Source organism: Microtus pennsylvanicus, chromosome X (assembly GCF_037038515.1).
Source record: "Microtus pennsylvanicus isolate mMicPen1 chromosome X, mMicPen1.hap1, whole genome shotgun sequence".
Lineage (NCBI taxonomy): Eukaryota > Metazoa > Chordata > Mammalia > Rodentia > Cricetidae > Microtus > Microtus pennsylvanicus.
Genome location: NC_134601.1, coordinates 92,927,505 through 92,949,790, shown reverse-complemented (window position 1 = coordinate 92,949,790; position 22,286 = coordinate 92,927,505). Strand labels below are relative to the sequence as shown.

Genomic DNA, 22,286 nt, shown 5'->3' with positions numbered 1-22,286 from the left:
AACACAATTCTTACAGAATTTGAAAGGACAATATTCAATGATACATGGAAAACAAAAAATCCAGGTCAACTTAAACCATCATGAACAAAACAAGAACTTATGGAGTTATCAACATCCCTGATTTCAATCTCTACCACAGAGCTATGGTAATAATAAAACCCACGTGGTATTGGCATAAAAACAGGCAGTCGTTCAATGGAACCTAAATTTACCCAGGTTTAAATCTACACACCCGTGGACACTGGATTTTCAAAAAAGAAGCCAAAATTATTCAAGGGAAAAGAAGCACCTCCAACAAATGTTGCTGGTCTAACAAGATGTGTGCATGGGAAAGAATGAAAATAGCTCTATATCTATCACTGTGCACAAATCTCAAGCCTAAGTGGACCAAATCTCAAACTGAATGCAGATACATGGATCCTGAAGGAAGAGAAAGAGGGGAAGTAGCCTTGCAGATGGCACAGGAGACTCCTTCCTGAATACAACACCAATAGTGCAGACACTAGGTTCAGCAGTTAAAACGGAACCTAATGAAACTGAAAAGCTCTGTAAGGCAAAGGACAGTATCAATATAACAAACTGACAACCTACAAATGGGGAAAGATCTTCAATATGCCCACATCTCACAGAGTGCTGTTGTCCAAATACAGAAAGAACTCCAGGAACCAGATATGAAATTACAAATAATCCATTTTAAAAATGGGGTACAGATATAAAAAGAATTCTCAACAGAAAAGTCTCAAATGGCTGAGGAACACTAAGAAATGTTCAACATCTTTAGCCATCAGTCAATGAATTTTAAAGATTTGATTGTGGAAGTGTTCACCTTTGTTAAGATTACTCAAAGATGTCAGTTTGTGGAGAGCACCTATATTGTTGGAAACAGCCTGGGTTGTTTGTGAATTTTCATGGGGTCACTTTGGCCAACAACTCTATTAGATGTAACCTAACCCCAATACTGGAACTTCCTTTGGTGATAAGAGATGGGCAGTTGGGATTCTGTCTCTCCCATTATTTGGTGATGTCATTTCAATCTGCACCACATGTGTATATATTTGAGGAGGTTTCTACTGTTTTAGTTTTCTATAATAGCCCTCAAATAGTCCTTAATATCACTGTCTCTCCCAATGTAACCCCGTGGAAGGCGGCGAAAAGAGTACAAGATTCAGCCTGGCAGGAGGCCCTAAGAGAAAAAGTCCCTCTAAGTCACCGTGAGCAAAGATCCTATGAACTCACAGAGACTGCAGCAGAATGCACAGGCCCTGCACAGGTTTGCACCAGGTACTTTGTGCATATATCATGGCTTCCTGTTTAGTGTTTTCATGGGACTCCTAAGTGAGCAAACCACGTGAGTCTGATTCGTGTGCCTTTTCTTAGGCACTTTTCCTCCTGTGGGTTTGTGATAGTTTTTGTTTGGTCTTGTTATACTTTCTTTTGTTATATTGTTTTAAAATTAAAAGAATGAAAGTAAGAAAGAATGAATGTAAAGTGAGCCAATTTGATAAACAGTAACAACAGAACTGGCACACCTGTTTGGAGAGGAAACTCAGGTTACTACATTGGCGTGACCCCGGGTATATGAAACACTCCAAGGCAGGTCTCATGCTCAGGAGTAGTTGACACCATATAGTGGACTCCACAGAATTTTTTTGTGCTTTTTCAAGAACTGTTTAAAGTTTGGGGGCTTGTTTTGCTTTAGTTTTTTTCCCTTTGTGGTGTTATTTCCTGGTTTGGGAGGTTTTGTTGTTGTAGTTGGTTTTTGATTGGCTTTGCTATTTTGAAGAAAACACTAAAAGTTGGGTAGGTTGGCAGGGAGAGAGGTTCTGGAAGGTTTTTGGGGAGGAAAACATGATCAAATATATTTAAATTTAAACATTGTTTTAAATAATAAAAATATTAATGAAAAATAAATCAAACAAAAATTTTATTCTTGGGTTTTTAATTTGATTTAATGTTATTTGTTCATTTATTTTGAGACTACTGAAATGGGACTTTCCCCTGATATCGTCCTAAGCATGTTTATTATTAGTATATAGAAAACAGAATTAGTTGAAATGCTGTCTTTCTATTGAATATTTCTATCAGGCATAAGCATTTGCAGGTGGAATATTTGGGGCAATTCAAATCTAGCATCATATGGTTTTCAAGTAGGGATAATTTGACTTCTTTCTTTCTTGTTTCTCTTCCTTTTGCTCCTTTATTTTGCCTTTTTTCTAGTGAAATGCAGGCACTGGGTTGAGTAAGAGTGAGCCCTTGGCTCATCCCTGATGTTAGAGGAAATTCTTTCAACCTTCCCAAAGCTAGGACAATGTTGACCTAAAGTCTGTTATAGGTAGATTTTCCATGTGAAGGTATGTTCCTACTTCAGAACTTTGGAAATTTGTCAAAGTCCTTTTCTGCATCTGTTAGGATGATCATATGTGTTCTGTGTTAGAGTGTATTTACATTGGTGTTATTCAGGGGAATCTAAAATTATCATCCTCTGCGGAGATCACACAGTACCAACGGTCCAAATAATGACTCACTCAAACTCATCTCTAGGGTGAACCCTGTTCTTCAGGGGCATTTGCAGCGTGCTGGGTGATTTATGGATAGCTCTGCTTTCCTGAAAGTCATCCACCAGCCTCCAACCAACCACCCTCAGCTTTCCAAGTTCCTTGTTCATGTGACTCTAGTCTAGAGTAGCACATACATAAACCTGATTTCAGGGTGTTATATGCCAACTTAAGCAGTAGGAGGTGACTGACTGGGGACTCAGATAACATAAGATAAAGAAAAGACAGGAGTCCTGTGATTCTATTCTCAGTCATGTTTCACACGTATCAGACATTCTCTTGGGGATGACAAAGACTGTACAGTCTTGGGAAAGGTCGTTTGTTTTGCTGCAATTTGGCACAGAGAGCAAACAGCAAAATGAAGCCTTGACGCAAGGTAGAATGATTGTAGCAAAAATTTGAAAGGGCTTCTGGAATTCATATGCACTGTTCCATATTTATTGATAAACACATTGGAACATCCTTACATTCCTGGCTGAAGTCTGCTTCTCCGTAGTGGAAGGTCTGATTTGATGCATTGCTAATTTGATTTATAAGAACATTTGTACATTATTTTCATTAAGAGCATTTGTGCATACTCATGAGGTAAATTGTCATCAAAATTACTTTTGCTGTTGATGATTCCTCGTGGAGTTTGAGATTCACGTTGATACGACTTTCAAGAACTGTGATGTGTAGTGTTTCTTCCTTTCCCATTTCCTGAACTAATTTTAGCAGCAGTGCCCTTAGTACTTTTATGGCCTGGTGGAACTCAGGTTATCCTACCTGATCCTCAACCTTTCAAAGTTGAAACTTTTGTTATTTTTACAGCTCCTTGCTAGCCAATGATCTGTGCCTGTTGCCTATATCCACTTGGATCCATTTTGTTCAATCAAATGCATGTATACATGTATGCAGTTCTTGTAGAACTTTTGAGAGTGAGAGGGAGGCCACCATGAGCATTGAAGTAGGGGTTGGGATTGACGTCATGAAAATAAGGTACTCATGTATGCCATGCTCAAAGATCACAAGAAATGTTACAAAACAAAAAGATTGTCTCTACCCTGAGCATGGTCGCCCTCTTGACCCACACCCTGCTAGGTTCCATCTTCAGTGTGCTGGCTGTTCACATTTTCCACACACATATTTCAGTGTTCAAAATTCTGAGGGACTGCGTGCTCCCATTCAGCTTTGCAGCTGGATATTCTCATCCTAGCAGGATCAAGCTGATTTTAAAAACGTATTAAATTCCTGTATCATCAGTGTGGAAGGGCTGGTCCTGCCCCACACTGGCTGCAGCATTAGGGGATCAGGCCCTACACCTCTCCATGGCAACAGAGTAGTGCTACCCAATGGGTGGGCTTAATCAGAGGATATGGGATTGGGAGAGCTGGTCTTGCCCCCCTCATCTAACAAGGGTTAGCAAGGGTGAGGGAAAGATGCCCTTCCTTATAGTGTGAATTTTCATTGTTCTTAATAATATAAACCTGGTGTCAGACATTGGGGTACATGCTGCCATATTAGAGAGACTAAGATCAGTATACAGCCACCTCCTTCCTCGCTAACTCATCAGCCTAAAAGTCCTGTCTCCTCCTGCCTTATATTACTGTCCCCACCTTCACAGTGCAGGAATTAAGATATGAGGTTCCACCACCTGGCTCTATTTTTCTTTTACTTACTAAATCAACCTCATTTAATCCTGAGTGGTCTTGAATGCCTGATCATACTGCTTCTTATTCAAATGTGCTGGGTTCAAAGGCATATGCCACCCCTGCCTGGCCTCTATGGCTAACCAGTGGCTAATGCAACCCTCTGATCTTTAAGCAAGCTATGTTTGTTAGAACGCAAACAAGATTTCATGACAATGAAATAAATGCCCCCTCACTCCTTGCCATGTGCAGTAAACCAGATCTGACCCTGGCCCTCAATAGATGGAGCATTAGGGAGTGTGGGCCTTGCCCCTCTCCTGGGAAAAACAGTAGAGCTGGACATGTTGCTGGGGAAGGAAGGAGAGAAAAAGTGAGCAAACTCTGAGAATGTAATGGTGGGTTACTGGATCCTGGCCGTCCATCTAACACACAGTGTCATGAGCAAGGGAAAGAAGCCCCCTCAGCACACCTCAAGGCATATGGAAGGTAGAGGAGCCGTCCATGTGGTCAGAAGACCCAGAGAGCTGGAGTTATCCCTGCCTCTCACCAGCTGCAGCAGTCTGCAGAGTGGATCGTACACACCGCCTGAGCAACACAATAGTGCTGGCCCTTGTGGTATAGGTTTGGGCATGCTAGCCCTGGTGTATAGGTTTCAATGAGCTGGCCCAGAGCACAGAAGAGCAGGAGAAACAACCTCAACCCTTGCTGCTCACTGCATAGGTGTGCTAGCTGGGGTGTTGCTGGAAAGCTCACACTTGTTTTGAGGGTGAGAGAGACCTGGCAGGCTGACCAACCCAGCAACTACTCAGACACCAAAACATGGCTAAGTGTAGGCCCATCCCATCATCCACCCCTTCTGGGATCTACTGGAGCATGTGAAATGGCCAGCTCTGCAGACCCAACTTACAGAATCTTTGTGACAACAACAGGAGTCCTAGGAAGAGCTGATGTCTATGGTGTAGCAAAACCCAGAGGCCTGGGACCAGACCAATGACTCATTGTCCTGAACACTAGCAAGTGCATATGGACTAAAGGTTTACTGTGTGACTCCCTAGTCACTACAGCAGCTGCGATGAGTTTTTCAATTCCTTTCTTCCTCGTTTCTCTTATTGTAATTTTTGTTTTCCTTTTTTTGGTGGGGGGAGTTAGTAAGGGTAGCGGGGATATTGGAAGGGATGGGGATATAAGCGGGATTGGGATCCATGAAGCAAAACCTACAAGGCAAAATTAAAAATGTTAAGTTGGTTCTGGAAGTTTCTTCATTGTATAAGATTGTTTTGGCTATCCTGGGTTTTTGTTTTGCCATATAAAGTTAATTATTGTTCTCTCATGATCTGTGAAGAATTTTGTTGGGATTTTGAGAGGGACTGCATTGAATTTATACATTGCCTTTGGTAGAACTGCCATTTTTACTATGTTGATCCTACCCATCCAAGAGCATGGGAGATCCTTCCATTTTCTGGTGTCCTCTTCAATTTCTTTCTTCAAAGCCTTTAAGTTCTTGTCACATAGATCTTTCACTTCCTTGGTTAGTTTAACCCCAAGATACTTTATGCTATTTGTGTCTATCATGAAAGGTGAAGTGTCTTTAATTTCCCTCTCTGCTTCTCTATCCTTTGTGTATAGGTCAACTTATTTTTTTTTTTGAGTTGATCTTGTATCCTGCCACATCACTAAAGGTTTTTATCAGCTCTAGGAGTTCTCTGGTAGTGTTTTTGGGGTCATCGATGTACACAAACATATTATCTGAAAATAACAAAAGTTTGACTTCTTCATTTTCGATTCGAATCCCCTCGATCTCTTTATGTTGTCTTACTGCTATTGCTAAAACTTCAAGCACAATGTTGAAGAGATATGGAGAGAGTGGACTGTCTTGTCTTGTTCTTGATTTTAGTGGAATGGCTTTGAGTTTCTCTACATTTAATTCGATAGTAGCTATTAGTTTGTATATTGCTTTTATTACATTTAGATATGATCCATGTATCCCTTACCTCTCCAAGAGATTTATCATAAAGGGGTGTTGAAGTTTGTCGAATGCTTTTTCAGCCTCCAATGAAATGATAATATGTTTTTTTCTTTCAGTTTATTTATATGCCACTTAAGGCCATGCTCAACCTCTTTAGCAATCACAGAAATGCAAATAAAAACAAATTTGAGATACCATCTTACACCTGTCAGAGTGGCTAAAATCAAAAACACCAAGGATAGTCTGTGTTGGAAGGGATGTGGAGTAAAAGGAACACTCAGCCATTATTGGTGGGATTGCAACTTGTGCAACCACTTTTAAAATCAGTGTTGCGGTTTCTCAGGAAATTGGGACTCAACCTACCGAGGATCCAGCAATTCCACTATTGGGGATATAACCAAGAGACGCCCAATAATACTACAAAAGGATTTGTTCAACTATGTTCATAGCAGATCTTTTGTAATAGAGCCTGGAAACAACCTAGATGCCCTTCAATTGAAGAATAAATAAAGAAAGTGTGGAATAAATACACATTAGAGTACTACTCACTGGTAAAAAATAATGATATCTTGAATTTTGCATGCAAATGGATGAAAATGGAAAACACTATCCTGAGGAACATAACCCAGACCCAAAAAGATGAATATTTTATGTACTCACTTATTAGTGGACTCTAGTCATAAATAAAAGACATTAAGCCTATAGTTTGCAAGCCTAGAGAAGCCAAATAACAAGGTGAACCCCAAGACAAACATATATAGATCCTCCTGAAAATTGGAAGCAAATAAATTTGCCGGGCAAAAGTTGGGAGCATGGTGGTGAGGGAGGGATGGGAGTAGGTTTGGAGGAAGGGGAGAGGGGGAGAGGGAAGGGAGAAAGGAAAGACAAGAGAGCTTGGGGGAGTGGAAGGGTGGAGATGGAGGAAGGGCAGATATAGGAACAGGGAAGAAGATATCTACATTAAGGGAGCCATTTTAGGGTTGACAAGAGACTTGGCTCTAGAGGGGATCCCAGAATTCTACGGGATTGTACCCAGATAGGTCCTTGGGCAGCAGAGCAGAGGGTGCCTGAACTGACCTTGCCCCACTATCACACTGATGATTATCTCGAATATCGCCATAGAATCTTTGTCCGGCCACAGATGGAGATAGAGACAGAAACCCTTATCAGAGCAGGGACTGAGCTCCTACGGTCCAGTTGAAGGGCAGGAGGAGGGAGAAGATGAGCCCGGAAGTCTGGACTGTGAGAGGTTGGTCCACCCACTGAGACAGTGTGCCTGATCTAATGGGAGCTCACAAAATCCAGCTGGACCAGGACTGAAAGAGCATGCAATAAAACCAGACTCACTAAATGTGGCTAACTATTGGGGCTGACTGAGAAGCCATTGTTTCTACTGTATGTAGTGGCTTTTTGTGATCCTAGTCTATTTGGATGCAAAGCTTCTTAGGCCTGGATGTAAGGGGGAGGGACTTGGACTTCCCAGACTGCAGGGTTCCCTACCTACTATTAAGGAGGGAGAGGGAGGGAGAAGAAGGTGTGGGGGAAATGGAAGGGTATGGGAGGATGTATAAATGTTTTAATGAAATAAATACATAAACAAATAAACAAACACATAAATAAATAATGTTAAGTTTGGAGCCTAATATGAAAGTGGACCTAGAATTATAAAACAAACCCATTTCAGAACTACAATACCCCTGGAAATGAGCACATCAATCAGAACAGAGACGATTATGTAGCCATCTCTTTGGGAAGACACATTCCTTTCCACCGGGCCAAATACAAAATACCTGTATGTGTTCATGCTGCTTAATCTCCCAAACGCTTTTCATTCAATTTCCCAACTTTGTCAGATACCTCAGAGTGAAATAAAGTTTCTCCTAGACCCTCAAACACATTACAATTACTTATATATTTAAATATTTTTCACCATTTGTGTCTATGTGTCTGTGTGTGTGCCTATATTCATGCCTGCGGTGTCTCACGGTGAACATGGACAAGTCAGAGTAAAACATCTGGTAGATCAGTGCCCCATTTTTTAATTGGGTTAATTAGCATTTTAAAGTCTAGTTTCTTGAGTTCTTTATATGTTTTGGAGTTCAGACCTTTGTCTGTTGCGGGTTTGGTGAAGATCTGAACAGAGAATTCTCAACAGAAGAAGTTCAAATGGCCAAAAGACAATTAAGGTCTTGCTCAACTTCCTTAGCGATCAGGGAAATGCAAATTAAAACAACTTTGAGATATCATCTTACACCTGTCAGAATGGCTAACATCAAAAACACCAATGACAGCCTTTGCTGGAGAGGTTGTGGAGGAAGAGGTACCCTCATCCATTGCTGGTGGGAATACAAACTTGTGCAACCACTTTGGATAGCAGTGTGGTGGTTTCTCAGGAAATTCGGGATCAACCTACCTTTGGACCCAGCAATGCCACTCTTGGGAATATACCCAAGAGATGCCTGATCATATGACAAGGGCATTTGTTCAACTATGTTCACAGCAGCAATTATTTGTAATAGTCAGAACCTGGAAACAACCTAGATGTTTCTCAGTGGAAGAATGGATGAAGAAAGTGTGGAATATATACACATTAGAGTACTACTCAGCAGTAAAAAACAATGACTTTTTGAATTTTGCATACAAAAGGATGGAAATAGAAAACACTACCCTGAGTGAGGTAAGCCAGACCCAAAAAGAGGAACATGGGATGTACTCACTCATAATTGATTTCTAGCCATAAATAAAGTTCATTGAGTCTATAATTTGAAAAAAAGAAAAAAGTCATTCAATGGGTACATAGGAAGCTACTATTGACTTTTCTTATTAAATACAATGAAAAAGATAGTTTCTAAGACTATACTCAAGAGTGTCATGCAGATCGTTATGTATTTCATTTCTGTTCACATAATACAAACTTTATTAGCATAATTTTATACTATATAATCTGGTTAGAGCATGTGATAACAGAGAGAGTAAATAGAGGCAAATGAGGAACAGGCAATCCCAATTTCTGTCAGTTAATTCCTAAGAGCAATACTTTAATCAAGAAATATCACGACATCTTCATTCATTTAGTATCCCCTTTGAGGACCATGTATACCAACGAATTAAACATTTTTAAATCCCCCTATGGTGATATTTGTTATAATACAGATATATAAAAAGTCTTACTTTTGTTCCTAAAACTTTTCAATTTTTTTTTGCTTTCTGTTTCCACTGTTGTATGAAATGATTCAAACTGAATAAATGAAGTGCTGTATGATTAAAAAAAAACCCCAAAAAAGATATCCTAAAGAAGCTAAATAAGAAGGTGAACCCAAAGAAAAACATATAGCTATCCTCCTGGTAATGGGAAGTAGACACGATTGCCGGGCAAAAAATTGGGATCTTGGGGGTGGGGAGGGAGGGAGGTAAGGGGAGATGGGGAGAGAAAAGTGAAAAGGGGGGAACTTGGGGAAACGGAATGATTGGGATAAGGAAGGTTGGATAGGGGAGCAGGGAAGCACATATCTTAAGGGAGCCATCTTAGGGTTGGCAAGAAAATTGGATCTAGAGGGGTTCCCAGGTGCCCAGGGCGATGTCCCCAGTTAGTTCCTGGGGCAGCTGAGGATAGGGAACCTGAAATGGCCCTATCCTATAGCCATACTGATGAATATCTTGCATATCACCATAGAACCTTCATCTGGTGATGGATGGAGATAGAGACAGAGACCCACACTGGAGCACCAGACTGAGCTCCCAATGTCCCAATCAGGAGCAGAAGGAGGGAGAACATGAGCAAAGAAGTCAGGACCACAAGGGGTGCACCCACCCTCGGAGACAGTGGGGCTGACCTATTGGGAGCTCACCAAGGCCAGCTGGACTGTGACTGAAAAAGCAGGGGATAAAACCGGACTCTCAGAATATGGTGGACAATGAGGGCTGCTGAGAATCCTAGGACAATGGCACTGGGTTTTGATCCTACTTCATGTTCTGGCATGTGGGAGCTTAGCCAGTTTGGATATTCACCTTCCTAGACCAGGATGGAGGGGGGAGGACTTTGGACTTTCCACAGGGCAGGGAACCCTGACTGCTCTTCAGACTGGAGAGGGAGCGGGAGAGGAGGGGGGAAGGGGAAGAGGAGTAGGAGGAGGGGGAGGGAAATGGGAGGCTGGGAGGAGGCCGACTTTTTCTTTCAATAAAAAAGAAAAACATCTGGTAGTTGTTTCCCTTCTTAATACCATGCGGGTCTGTACCATCAAGCTGAGCTAGTCATTGGATGCAAAAGTCTTTCTTACCAACAGCTTCACTTGTGTGTCATCTTGGAGACCCCATGGATCTTTTCCCAGCATCCCTCAGTGTTTACCTAAGTACACTTGCATCCACAACACCACCAGTCAATCCACATTGCTCTTAGGTCAGCCATTCACATAGGCACTGATGGGGGTCTGTTTGCAACCTGGAGAATTAATAGTTCTGAATGTAGCCAGTCACTTGTGGACCAGACATTTAATACCAGCACTTGGGTGACAGAGGCATATGGATCTCTGTGAGTCTGAGGCTAGCCTGATCTACAGAAAGTGTTTCAGGATAGGCTCAAAGGTCCACAGTGAAACCATGTTTCACAAAACAAAACAAAAATAAATCTGAATATTATGATATTCCAGCAGCAAGAATGGAGTGTAAAGTTTCTTAGGATCAGTTCCCTCCTGAGAACAAAAGTTCCTGGAAGAACAGCAGCTTACTCTGAATCTTCTGCAAGTCTAACTACCTATTAGACCAGAAATAATAAGGAAAATGGTGTTCCAAACACATGCTAGACCTACAGGACGAAAAGCCATCTGGTGGGACACTACATTCCTCGAGAACCACTGCAGGGAAGGATTTCCAACCTCCTTGTCTTCACATACCAGACCATGTGGGCAGCAGAGACCAAGGCTCTCACCTGCCCCTCCCCGACACATCACCAAGTGGTACCTGATAGAGCCAGCTGAATCTCAGAAGTTCACTTTTCAGGTCAGAGGAGCTGTGCCAGCAATTATTTACACACCCACGGATTTCTGCAGTTCAGAGTTCAACCACACTTTGTCTTGGGATATCTTCATCCCCCATGGTAGACATTCACAGACCAGCCCTGTGCCTGACCTCACATTCTGTGACTGGCCAGTGACTTGGAAATATACTAAGAGAACAATAGATGTAACCAAGTTAGGGGCTTCCAGTGTCACTAGATGGCAGCTCAGGCCCATAGCACAGATTTCCCCACCGTGTTGCAGTCTGTGGACTTATTCATTCCAACGTATTTCAAAATGGGTTGGGTCTTGACTATTCTTTGTTCTGGTATTATAAAAACACGACGAGATAGAGGCTACGTTCGAACATGGAATTCAGGGTTACCTGAATTTGAGATCAATGTCTAAGGTCACTCAAATGTGGGTGCAGAATAAACTAGAGCCTGTCTCCTGGGAGGTGAGAGTTGTTTCTACCACCAGCCTCAATGGTAGATTTAGGGAGTAGCTTCTTTTCTTTATCTTGTTAGAGAACTTCCCTTTAAAAATGAAGTAGACATCAGAATCCTGACGGTTAGAGTTTTAAGTATCTGTTTATTGTAATGTGTATTTTCTACATTCTGAGTCTTATTTCCCGCATATTTGTTCACTTTCTGTGAATATGATTTTCCTTTACTGTTAGCAATGAACAGCTCAGACTTTTGGCCCTGCTTTCCACTGTGAGGATTAGGAGTAGCTTCCCTCAGCTATGAACTCCAAGTGCGTCCACGTCTGATCTTGACAGCAAACTCTGGAGTAGCCCTGTCCCTGGGACAGTGACAGAGTCATGAGCAGATAATGCAAATAGCCCTGGGTGAGACCATACTTGAAGGAACTAACTGGTCAGATTTCCTGTTAAAAAGCTCCCACCAACTCAGTTGACAGCTTCTCCCCTTCCCAAACGTGTCTTCTTCACTTGGTCGCCTGTCTTGTGAGATCTTGTGTCAGGACTTTTGCTTTTGCCACGTTCAATTCAGACCAAGGCACAATATTCTGAGTTGAGAGGTGGAGGAGAGAAGCATAATTCTTACCCTGATCTCTCCTGTTCTAGGGAATGTGGAGAAGCTGGGGAAAGATGTTCACTGAAGTCGACTTGTTTAGACAGGAAGACCTTGTGCCTGAATGCCTGTGACAGATGGGTGGAACACCAGGGGCTCCAGGTGCAATCTAGGCAGCTGCAGGACAGAGCTTCTCTACTGACAAAGGTGACTCTCTGGCTTCCCCAACCTCTTGCCCCAGGCCCTGCTTTCTGATTTGACAAAGAACACACACATGGAACTGAAATGACCAAATGAGGATGCCTGACCATTGCTTGCAGTCTAGGAGAGTGAGGCTGATATTAAAGACAACAGTCAACTGCCTAGAAGGTGGATACAGAAATAAAGATGCCGTGATTACCCAGTTGTGCCACCCTCCCATCTCATGAAAGAAAACCTAGTTTGATAACTTCCTTTGCACCATTCTGATAAAAGAAATTAGTAAATGGGAGGGAACTGAATGCTGAACAAACCAAGAAGTCCTTTTCATTAAGAAGTAATGAGGAGAGCATATCATGGCCTGTACCTCTGGCACAAGCCTTCCACCCCATTAGATTCCCGACCAGCTCCTGAAAAACCAGGCCCACATCTCTGGTGGAAATTTCCCATTCTACAGAGTCCAGGTCAGCACCCTGAACATTTGGTAAGATCTTCCCAACTCTTCTGGTGTCTTCCCAAATTAACCCCAACCCTTGGTACCATATCCTAGCCCAGAACTTTGGCAGAAACCTCTTCTTCTACCAGAGGCCAGGCCAGCATCCTGAATCCTGGTAAGACTGCCCCCCATTATGCCCATTCCTGAGAACCACATTCCAATTGCCTCTCCTCTCTTTCTCAGCATATCCAGGCCCACTCCTTTGGTGGAAGGCTTCCACCCCATCAAAAGCCAGGCCAGCTTCTTGGAAACCAGGTAAGCCACCCCCATTTCCGTATTGATAAGTGCCCAACATCACCCCTACTTTTTCTTAATCCTAGTTACATCACCTGGCTCAATACTCAGGTGGAATCCCCTATTTTACCAGACGCCAGGCCAGCATCCTCAATAAGACTGCTCCTGACATTGTCTAATCCTGCTCTTCCTGGCACTTATTGTTCCTCCTCTGATCACCAACATCCCTGTTCGCACCTAGGGAGGAAGCCTTCCTTTCCATCAGAGGCCAGGCCAGAATTCTGATAATGAATTATCCTTTGGCTTACTTCTGAAAGTCTCTGTCTCTCTCTCTCTCTGTCTCTCTCTGTCTCTCTCTCTGTGTCTCTCTCTCTCTCTGTCTCTCTCTCTCTGTCTCTCTCTCTCTCTCTCTCTCTCTCTCTCTTTCTCTGTGTGTGTGTGTGTGTGTGTACAGATATAGATATTAAGGAGAGTAAGGACTCAAAAGAAGAAGGCCTTAGTTACCAAGAAAGAAAAGATAATCTCTGGAGGAAAGCCAGCTGAAAATCAGAGCTCACCTCTGTGACTTCTTTAGTCACCTCTGCTTGAGCCAGTGAAGCTTCCTGTGTTAGACCAGAAATAATAAGGAAAATGGTGTTCCTCACACATGCTAGACCTACAGGACAAGAAGCCATCTGGTGGGACACTACATTCCTCGAGAACCACTGCAGGGAAGGATTTCCAACCTTCTTGTCTTCACATACCAGACCATGTGGGCAGCAGAGACCAAGGCTCTCACCTGCCCCTCCCCGACACATCACCAAGTGGTACCTGATAGAGCCAGCTGAATCTCAGAAGTTCACTTTTCAGGTCAGAGCAGCTGTGCCAGCAATTATTTACGCACCCACGGATTTCTGCTGTTCTCAACCCTGGCCAAAAGGCTGCTTTTGCAGTGGGTGGTGGTGAATGCAGAGTCTCTTCCCTGGTCAAACTGCATGTGTTTATCATTCACCTGTCCTGCCTGCCCCAGGGAGTCTATTTCCCTCTGTGGATTCCGCCTATAGTCCAGATACTATTTCTTCATACAGGTATCTATAAAGAAAAGCCTTCGCCATGAATCACACTATTGTTACATCTGACTATCTTAGTACCAAGATTTTCTCCTGTTAACACAATACAGTACACAGCAGGCAAAATTCAAGCAACAAGGCCCTGAAGGTAATACTGTGTCTACACATAGGACTGCAGTTTCAAATTGATCAGCAGTCACAAAATGGGAACCAAAACCTCTGCAGCTTAAAGGAGTTCAGTTTGTACCAGGCCTTGCACAGAAGAGAGTAGTAAACTGAGCGCTGATCACCTTCAGATGGGAAAATTCTTTGGATGTTTGGTGTACCTGATGCAAAAGGGTTTCTGTGTTGCTAGTGGACAGGAAAATTGCAACAGAATACAAACTGGGACATTCTTAGATCGGGTCTCTGATAACAACACCACCCTCCCTGTGACAAGAGCCCAGTTTGTCACTGTTTGTAAAGCTGGCTCTGGGTACAGTCACAGAGCAGACAGGCTTCTCATGATGAAGACACAAAAATGCTCATGATTACAATAAAACCACTGGGAAGACCCTCTCTGTGTGTTTACTGTAGAATGGTGGGACACGGTCACCGTGCCCTAAGCCCATGGCTGAGTGCTCGTCAATGATGGTGAGGATTTATCACGTAAGGTCCTGAGAGGCTTCATGGATGGACCTAGCACATAAGCACAATGCAGAAGAAGGGAAGCGATCCACAAATAGAAACATGTGATATGGTTTCTACTCTATAGCTCCATATAAACTGCATTGTTTATGGAATTGCACCCTACAGCATTCGAAGCAGGGAGATCTGAGCAGCTGGCTGGACATTCCAGATTTCATTATCAATTGCTTCAACCGCCAGGTTTCCCACCTGTAGGTGGAAGGGTGCCAGTCAGTTTTTGCCCCATTTCTTCTCCTGACTCCTGCAAGAGGACGGCAAAAGACCAAGTATGTGAAAAACTGAGACCCAGTACTTGGCTCACAGGAACCAATTTCGAGGCGTGTATGTGTGCGCTTGTAGCAGGCATCTACTCAGAAATGGTGTGTGTGTGTGTGTGTGTGTGTGTGTGTGTGTGTGTGTGTGCGCGCGCGCGCGCGCTTGGAGCAGGCATCTCCAGCAGAAATGGTAGCAGCCTTAAGGTAGTCCATTTTCTACAGGCAATACAGTTTATCCTGTCCGAAGTTTTCTCCTAGGCAGCGCACAACTTCCAAGGCAGGAGAAGCGCCAGGGAAGAGGCTGAGCTCCGGGAGGGGCCACAGGATGCTGATCTGCTGCCCACTGGGAGGTAGGGGTTCAGGTCGCCCTCCCTGGCTGGGTGTGTGGGAGCCTCAGCAGTCTCCTGGAGGAACTGTCATTCTCCCTGCACTTGGGAAGACCTCGGTTACTTTGTAAGCCAAGTGTGGAAGTTATTTCCCTGCGCCAGACTCTGCCTCTGGGCCATCTCTGGTGCTCCAGAGACACGGTACCAGAATATTTAAATCAGTGTGGCGTTAAATACGTTTTAATATCTGATAGGGCCAGTTTCTGCGCATTGCACTTTTTTTCCTTTCAGGAACGTGTTCGGGCCCGCGGCAGGGGGCGGGGTCGCGCCTCCGCCTCGGCTCTGGTTCCAGTCGAGCCTCACCGAGGCAGAGATGGAAATCCCGAGGCTGCTCCCGGCTCGCGGGACACCACAGGGCGGCGGCGGCGGCGGCTGCTGCCCCGCGGGTGGCGGCGGGGTGCCCCGAGCCCCGGACTCTCTGGCTTGTCAGGCCCCCACGCGCCGCCTCCTCCTGCTCCGGGGGGCCCAAGATGGCGGGCCGGGGCCGCGGAGCGCAGAGGCCCAGAGGGCCTCACGGGGCCTGGGCCCGAGCCCTAGCGCGAACCGCTTGGCGCCGAGACCGGATCCCCGGAGCCGCGGCGGCGGCGGCGGCGGCGGCGGCGGCGGCGGCGGAGGAGGAGGAGGAGGAGGAGGAGGCAGAGGCGGCGGCGGCGACGACTTCTTCCTGTTGCTGCTCGACCCGGTGGGTGGCGACGTAGAAACGGCGGGCGCAGAGCAGGCCGGAGGGCCGGTGCGGAGGGAGGAGGCCGGGACAGGCCCGGGGCCAGAGCGGCGCGCGAGCGGCGCGGCGAACCCCGCGGGCCGGCCCGAGCCGGGGCCCCAGCGCCCGTCGGCCGCGCCGGCTCCGTCGCCGCTCCCCGCGGCGGGCCCAGGCTCGGGCCCGGGCCCCAGCCCCGGCCCCGCGGCGGCCTTCGCGGGCACCATCACCATCCACAACCAGGACTTGCTGCTGCGCTTCGAGAACGGCTTCCTCACCCTGACCACGCCCCCGCTGCCCGCCTGGGAGCCGGGGGTCGCGCCGGTCCCGCAGCCGCAACCCGGGGTCCCCGGCGGCCCCGGAGGTCCCGGAGGCCCGGACGGCCCGCAGGCCGGCTGCCCGCCCGCCGCCGCGGCAGCCGCCGCCGCCGCCGCGGCCGCCGGCTCCTCGCAGCTGGGCGACTGCCCCGAGCTGCCACCCGACCTCCTGCTGGCCGAGCCGGCGGAACCCGCGCCCGCGCTGGCGCCTCCGGAGGAGGAGGCCGAGGCCCCGGCCGCCGCCCAGAGCCCCCGCGGGCCTCTCGGCCAGGGCCAGGGCCAGGGCTCGGGCCCGGGCGTGCTGCTCTACCTGTGCCCGGAGGCGCAGTGCGGCCAGACCTTCGCCAAGAAGCACCAGCTGAAGGTGCACCTGCTGACGCACAGCAGCAGCCAGGGCCAGCGGCCCTTCAAGTGCCCCCTGGGCGGCTGCGGCTGGACCTTCACCACCTCCTACAAGCTCAAGAGGCACCTGCAGTCGCACGACAAGCTGCGGCCATTCGGCTGCCCGGTGGAGGGCTGCGGCAAGAGCTTCACCACCGTGTACAACCTCAAGGCGCACATGAAGGGGCACGAGCAGGAGAACTCCTTCAAGTGCGAGGTGTGCGAGGAGAGCTTCCCCACGCAGGCCAAGCTCAGCAGCCACCAGCGCAGCCACTTCGAGCCCGAGCGGCCTTACCAGTGCGCCTTCTCCGGCTGCAAGAAGACCTTCATTACCGTGAGTGCCCTGTTCTCTCACAACCGCGCCCATTTCAGGGAACAGGAACTCTTCGCCTGCTCCTTCCCAGGCTGCAGCAAGCAGTACGACAAGGCTTGCCGCCTCAAGATTCACCTGCGGAGCCACACGGGAGAGCGGCCTTTCCTTTGCGACTTTGACGGCTGTGGCTGGAACTTCACCAGCATGTCCAAACTCCTGCGACACAAGAGGAAGCACGAAGACGACCGCAGGTTCACCTGTCCCGTGGAGGGCTGCGGCAAGTCCTTCACCAGGGCCGAACACCTCAAGGGCCACAGCATCACCCACCTGGGCACGAAGCCCTTCGTGTGCCCCGTCGAAGGCTGCTGTGCCAGGTTCTCTGCCCGCAGCAGCCTCTACATCCACTCCAAGAAGCACTTGCAGGACGTGGGCACCTGGAAGAACCGATGCCCGGTCTCCACCTGCAACAAACTCTTCACGTCCAAGCACAGCATGAAGACCCACATGGCCAAGAGGCACAAGCTCAGCCAGGACCTCTTGGGCCAGCTCGAAGCCGCCAACTCTCTCACGCCCAGCAGTGAACTGGCCAGCCAGGGGCAGAGCGATTTCAGCAGCCCCGAGCTGGTGTCTCTCTTCTCGGATGTGCCCGGCCACAGTTCTGCCGCGGCGCTGGACACGGCCCTGGTCAACTCTGGCATCTTGACTATTGACATGGCCTCTGTGAACTCCACTCTCGCGGGAGGTCTCCCTGCCGAGAACAGTAACCATTCCTTAGGGCCAGCGGCGGACCCCCGGGCCCAGAGGGCCCCCAGTGACCTTCCCCAGGGACTGGATACCTCTCTCTTCTTCGGAACCTCGGTGGCCGCTTATCAGCAGAACCCCTTAGACATGGACGATGTCCCCGGGGGAAGCGTGGGGGGGCTCTTTGGCTCCCTGGCCCTGAAAAACTCAAGCCTGGAGCCCCAAGCTTTGACACCCAGCAATAAGTTAACCGTGGACACGGAAGCTCTGACTCCCTCCAGCAAGCTTTGTGAAAACAGTGTCTCGGAACTGCTGACCCCTGCCAAAGCCGACTGGAACGTGCATCCCGACTCTGACTTCTTTGCGCACGAGGAAGAGACCCAGTTTGGATTCTCCAACCCAATGGGAAGCCACGGTTCTCAGAAAGAAACAGATCTCATCACAATGACTGGCACCCCGTTTTTGGTATGAACCTACTCTGCCCTGCCTGCCCAGCCCTGCCCTGCCCTGCCCTGCCCTGCCCTGTCGTGCCCTGCCGTGCGGCTCACTTTTATCACACTCTGGTCTGAGGACGTTCTGGAAGGAGTGCTTCTGTGCAGTCGTTTCTTGCTGCTTTGCAGAGGAACGCGTCTGTGGACTACAAATTTAGAGATTTACATTCTCATCCTGGGCCTGGAACTCATGAGTTCTGTGACCCTCCGCAAGTCTCCTAACCTAGCTGAGCCTTAATGTTTTCTTTTCCTTCTAAAGGAGGTGGTTTGGTCAGATGGCTTCTACTCTCTTTTCAGGTCCTTAGGTTCTGGATATTAAGTGTTTTTTTCCTTAACATTTTTTTGTGACAGCCCAATAATGATATGCTCTTATTTTGAATATAAAGTAAATTAAATTATGTAATAGTGAATATATACTTTGCACTTGACTTCAATTGTAAATCCATGAATCATAGTATTTGTTTTTATCTTTTTCCTCTTTTAGTATTTTAAAGGAGCTCCAGATTTTATTTTATTCATAAATATTCAGTACTGATCTTTAGAATTCATTTGGTCTTTAGAAAAAAATTATTGTAATAATTTCTTTATATCAATTAATACCCGTTTTAAGTTCATATTGTCACATAAATGCTTCCCGGTTTAATATTCTTTAACGTTCTGAAATTATTTTAACTTCTATGTCCCATTTTCCCTCTTTTCTTAAGAATTTATTCATTGAAAATAATTATTTTTGAGTAGAATTTGCCACATCTCATCTAATTTTTACTGATTGTGTCCTTTGTGTTTCCTAAGTTTTCCTAATTTAGTAGTTAATGACTTGATCATATTTAAATATTCTTTTTGCATGAATGTTTTATAGATCACCCTCTGCTCTTTTATTAATTTGCTTATGCTGTCTCCTTTCTCTTTTGGTGATACTGAGAGACTTTACTGGTCAGGACGTTTGTTTGTTCTTACTTTTGCTTCTTATATGTTGAATTGTTCGTGTACAATCCTTACCAATTAGAGGAAGAGGAGATGTTGTTTAGAACACTTCAGAAAATGTAATAAAGTATTATCCAGTGCCAGAATATTCCCTGAAATGATGGTAAACTAACAAGACAAAGTAACAAAGAGATTTGTGTTGGCTGTTTTCATTGTTGTTATTTCAGACAGCTTTTGATGGTAGTAGGAGGCTGTGTTGTGGAATTGCCGTCTAGGACTTTGTCATAAAAGAGACTCAGGGTCCAGTTATTGCTCTGTGGTATTGGAGAGATTCTCTTGGAGGTACTGGTCTCACTAAAGTCAGTTTCCTGTTTACTGATTCGTGTGTATGCACATGACTAACATTCCCTAGCCTTTTTTTCTCAGATAGTTTTCAACACGTAAGAAAAAGTATGTATTTCAGTACATTTTAATGACTTCATATGCTCTTTTTACAATATCAGTTTTTTGTGTTGTTCAGGAAAAATAGTCTTAATTCAGTCCTGTTGATATTCAAGTTAATAAAGTGTTGTGGGTTTTAGAATGAAACAGGAAAGGGTCTCTTTCTTAACCTGAATATTTTTCTCTCCCAAATAGTTATGGGAACCGTGTCCACGTGGTTATCGCCATGCCTCTCCATTTGATTAGCCTGTCAACATCCTTGTTCTGTTTCTAACATCAGGCTTCTCTCTGTGACTGTGGAGTCTCTGATTCTTTCAACATCTGATAAAGGAGCAGAGGGTGATCATATCCTCTGTGTTCTGAAGAGAGCATTGTTTATAGTTTTCCAGATTGAAAGATGTGAAAGATTGAATCTCAATATTGTGTAAACACTGTACAGAGAGTATAGCAGTTTTAGTTTATGGAATATTTCCATAACTTATGTCTTTTATTTTTGTTCAGAGCAACCCTGTGAAGTAGTTTTAGCAAAGTCTGTGCATGTTTCATATTATAGTTTAGCCAACTCACATTCCAACTGGTTTTGGCTATGACTGACAGTTCTATATATAGCTTCACAGAAAAAGAAGTTTTTTCACCTCTCCTGTTTGCAGCTTCCAAGATGCACTCTCCTCTGTCATAAGTGGCTGCGTTGTTCCAACTTAATTGGTTTCTGTTAGCTTCTGCTTATTTTTCTATAGTCTAATCCCTTGCCTATGCGTCCCAGTTCTTCCTTACCTTTCTTTTTCTTTCTTTCTTTGTTTAATGGGTAGATATTTTTCTTGTGACCATCCCTTCACTATTTTCCTCATGGCACATTTTATTTCAGTGCTAGCATTCACTGAGTGTATACTGTAGTTCTGTGTGGACAGTAAAAAGCTATTTTCTGAGCTTAAATAATACTGTGTGTATATATGATTCAACGCATAAAGGAGATTATTTTTATGCTGTTCAAATGAGAAGTGAATTCTGTTTCATTATTTCTATTTAAAAAGTTTTTTGCCAGGGAGTTCTGCTAATCCTTTCTTATTTGTTCTAGTGTACTAGTCTAGTAGCATTTGCATGTAGATGTTTATGGATGACAGACTTTGGAAATGCACTAAACATTTGCCACTATGAAATGTTTCTTTGTTGTGTGTATGTTGGTATTTATACATACCCACAGATACTCACAAATATTTTAAAAATGGTTGTACTCATTTAGTGAAATGAAAAGTAGGCATACTTTTATAAATCAAAGAAATGCTTAGAATTTTATTTTGTCTACCCATTTGACAGTTTTCCATGTTTGTGTTGAAGCTATTTGTATTCATAAAATATATTTCAAAAGTGTTATTCATTTGAAAGTTCTTAAATAGACCACTATTTTTGTGTTTGGCAAATAAGTCTGTCAAGGATGAGCTGAATACACAAGTCATGAAAATAAAGTAAATTTATAAACATGAAGATAAATTAATGTTGTGATTTTATTTATTTATTTATTTAATTCCTTAAAGCAACTTTTTTCCAATAAGAAAGCATAAACTCTATTTTCCTGCCTGCTCCTAGCAATTTCAAAGGGCAAATGCTACTTTTCTTAAAGATGTCAGATTTGATTTGTTTCACTGAACTAAGTTCTTCAAATTCTTTCTATCTCAATATGGCTTTATAGAAGAATGTTGAACAATTTTGTGTTTTTAAGGTAAGGTTACTTTCTTTTGGGATGATAAAATATTGTCAGCACTCCTTTTAAATAATAGAGTAATAGTGAGTAGTTAATTTTATCATTTTCTTAACCTTTCCCTTTGCTTCTCCTTAATTTTAGGCTTATTTTATTCATTAGAAGATCAGTTACAAAATAGCTTAAAAGGAAGTCTGTTTCTAAGGGCACTATTGATAATGAAGTACAAGTATATCAGCCTTCAGTTGAGGATGTGCTGCAGCACTTGAACGTTTGCCCAGCTGACATGAAGAATTTGATTTTTACCACCACAAAATATTTGTGTGTGTGTGTGTGTGTTTTTATATAGATGCACTTTTGTGGGTCTTGTATTTGCCCGTCAATATAATGAAAAAATTCTTAAGCAGTAAGCATGAATCATAGTGTTTGATAACTTTGCTTTTATGTTCCTTTTGAGGAAACAAATGTGAGTACACAGTATAAGGTGAATATTGCACTGCATGTATTTCAAATTAATAATTATTTATGCACATAAAATGTCGAGGATTCTTTGAACAGAAATATAGATACATATTATATCCTTGACCTTTGAGCAAATCACACTTGATAGGAGGAGATAGAAAATTGTATTATACAGTTACAGAGTAAAAACAAGATTAATTTGGTATCAGATTGATGGAAAGGTGGGGAAAAAAAGCTGAGCCTGTGAAATTTGTTATGAGAGCCAGTAAATCCTTTAATAGAGAAGTTAATGCTAATGATGTTTTTTAAAAAGGTTAATTTAATAGGCCTGTGTAGGTGTGCAGA

At 44.6% G+C, this 22,286-nt stretch overlaps 1 protein-coding gene across 2 annotated transcripts; it reads left to right on the top strand.

The window, feature by feature from the left end:
* Nucleotides 1-15,511: 15,511 nt before the first annotated feature.
* On the top strand, nucleotides 15,512-21,271 carry Zxdb (zinc finger X-linked duplicated B). Of its 2 annotated transcripts, XM_075957329.1 has the most exons (2): nucleotides 15,514-16,071; nucleotides 16,102-21,271. In XM_075957329.1, exons 1-2 carry the CDS (start codon nucleotides 15,792-15,794, stop codon nucleotides 18,396-18,398), a joined length of 2,577 nt encoding a protein of 858 aa, XP_075813444.1. In that variant the 5' UTR covers nucleotides 15,514-15,791; the 3' UTR covers nucleotides 18,399-21,271. The 2 variants fall into 2 exon arrangements, with proteins under 2 accessions (XP_075813443.1, XP_075813444.1); XM_075957328.1 differs by having other exon boundaries at nucleotides 15,512-21,271.
* The last annotated feature ends 1,015 nt before the right edge of the window (nucleotides 21,272-22,286 follow it).

What these genes read in the sequence shown, in the direction of transcription:
- Zxdb (XM_075957328.1), top strand. Translation starts at nt 15,792, where the DNA reads ATGGAAATCCCGAGGCTGCTCCCGGCTCGCGGGACACCACAGGGCGGC.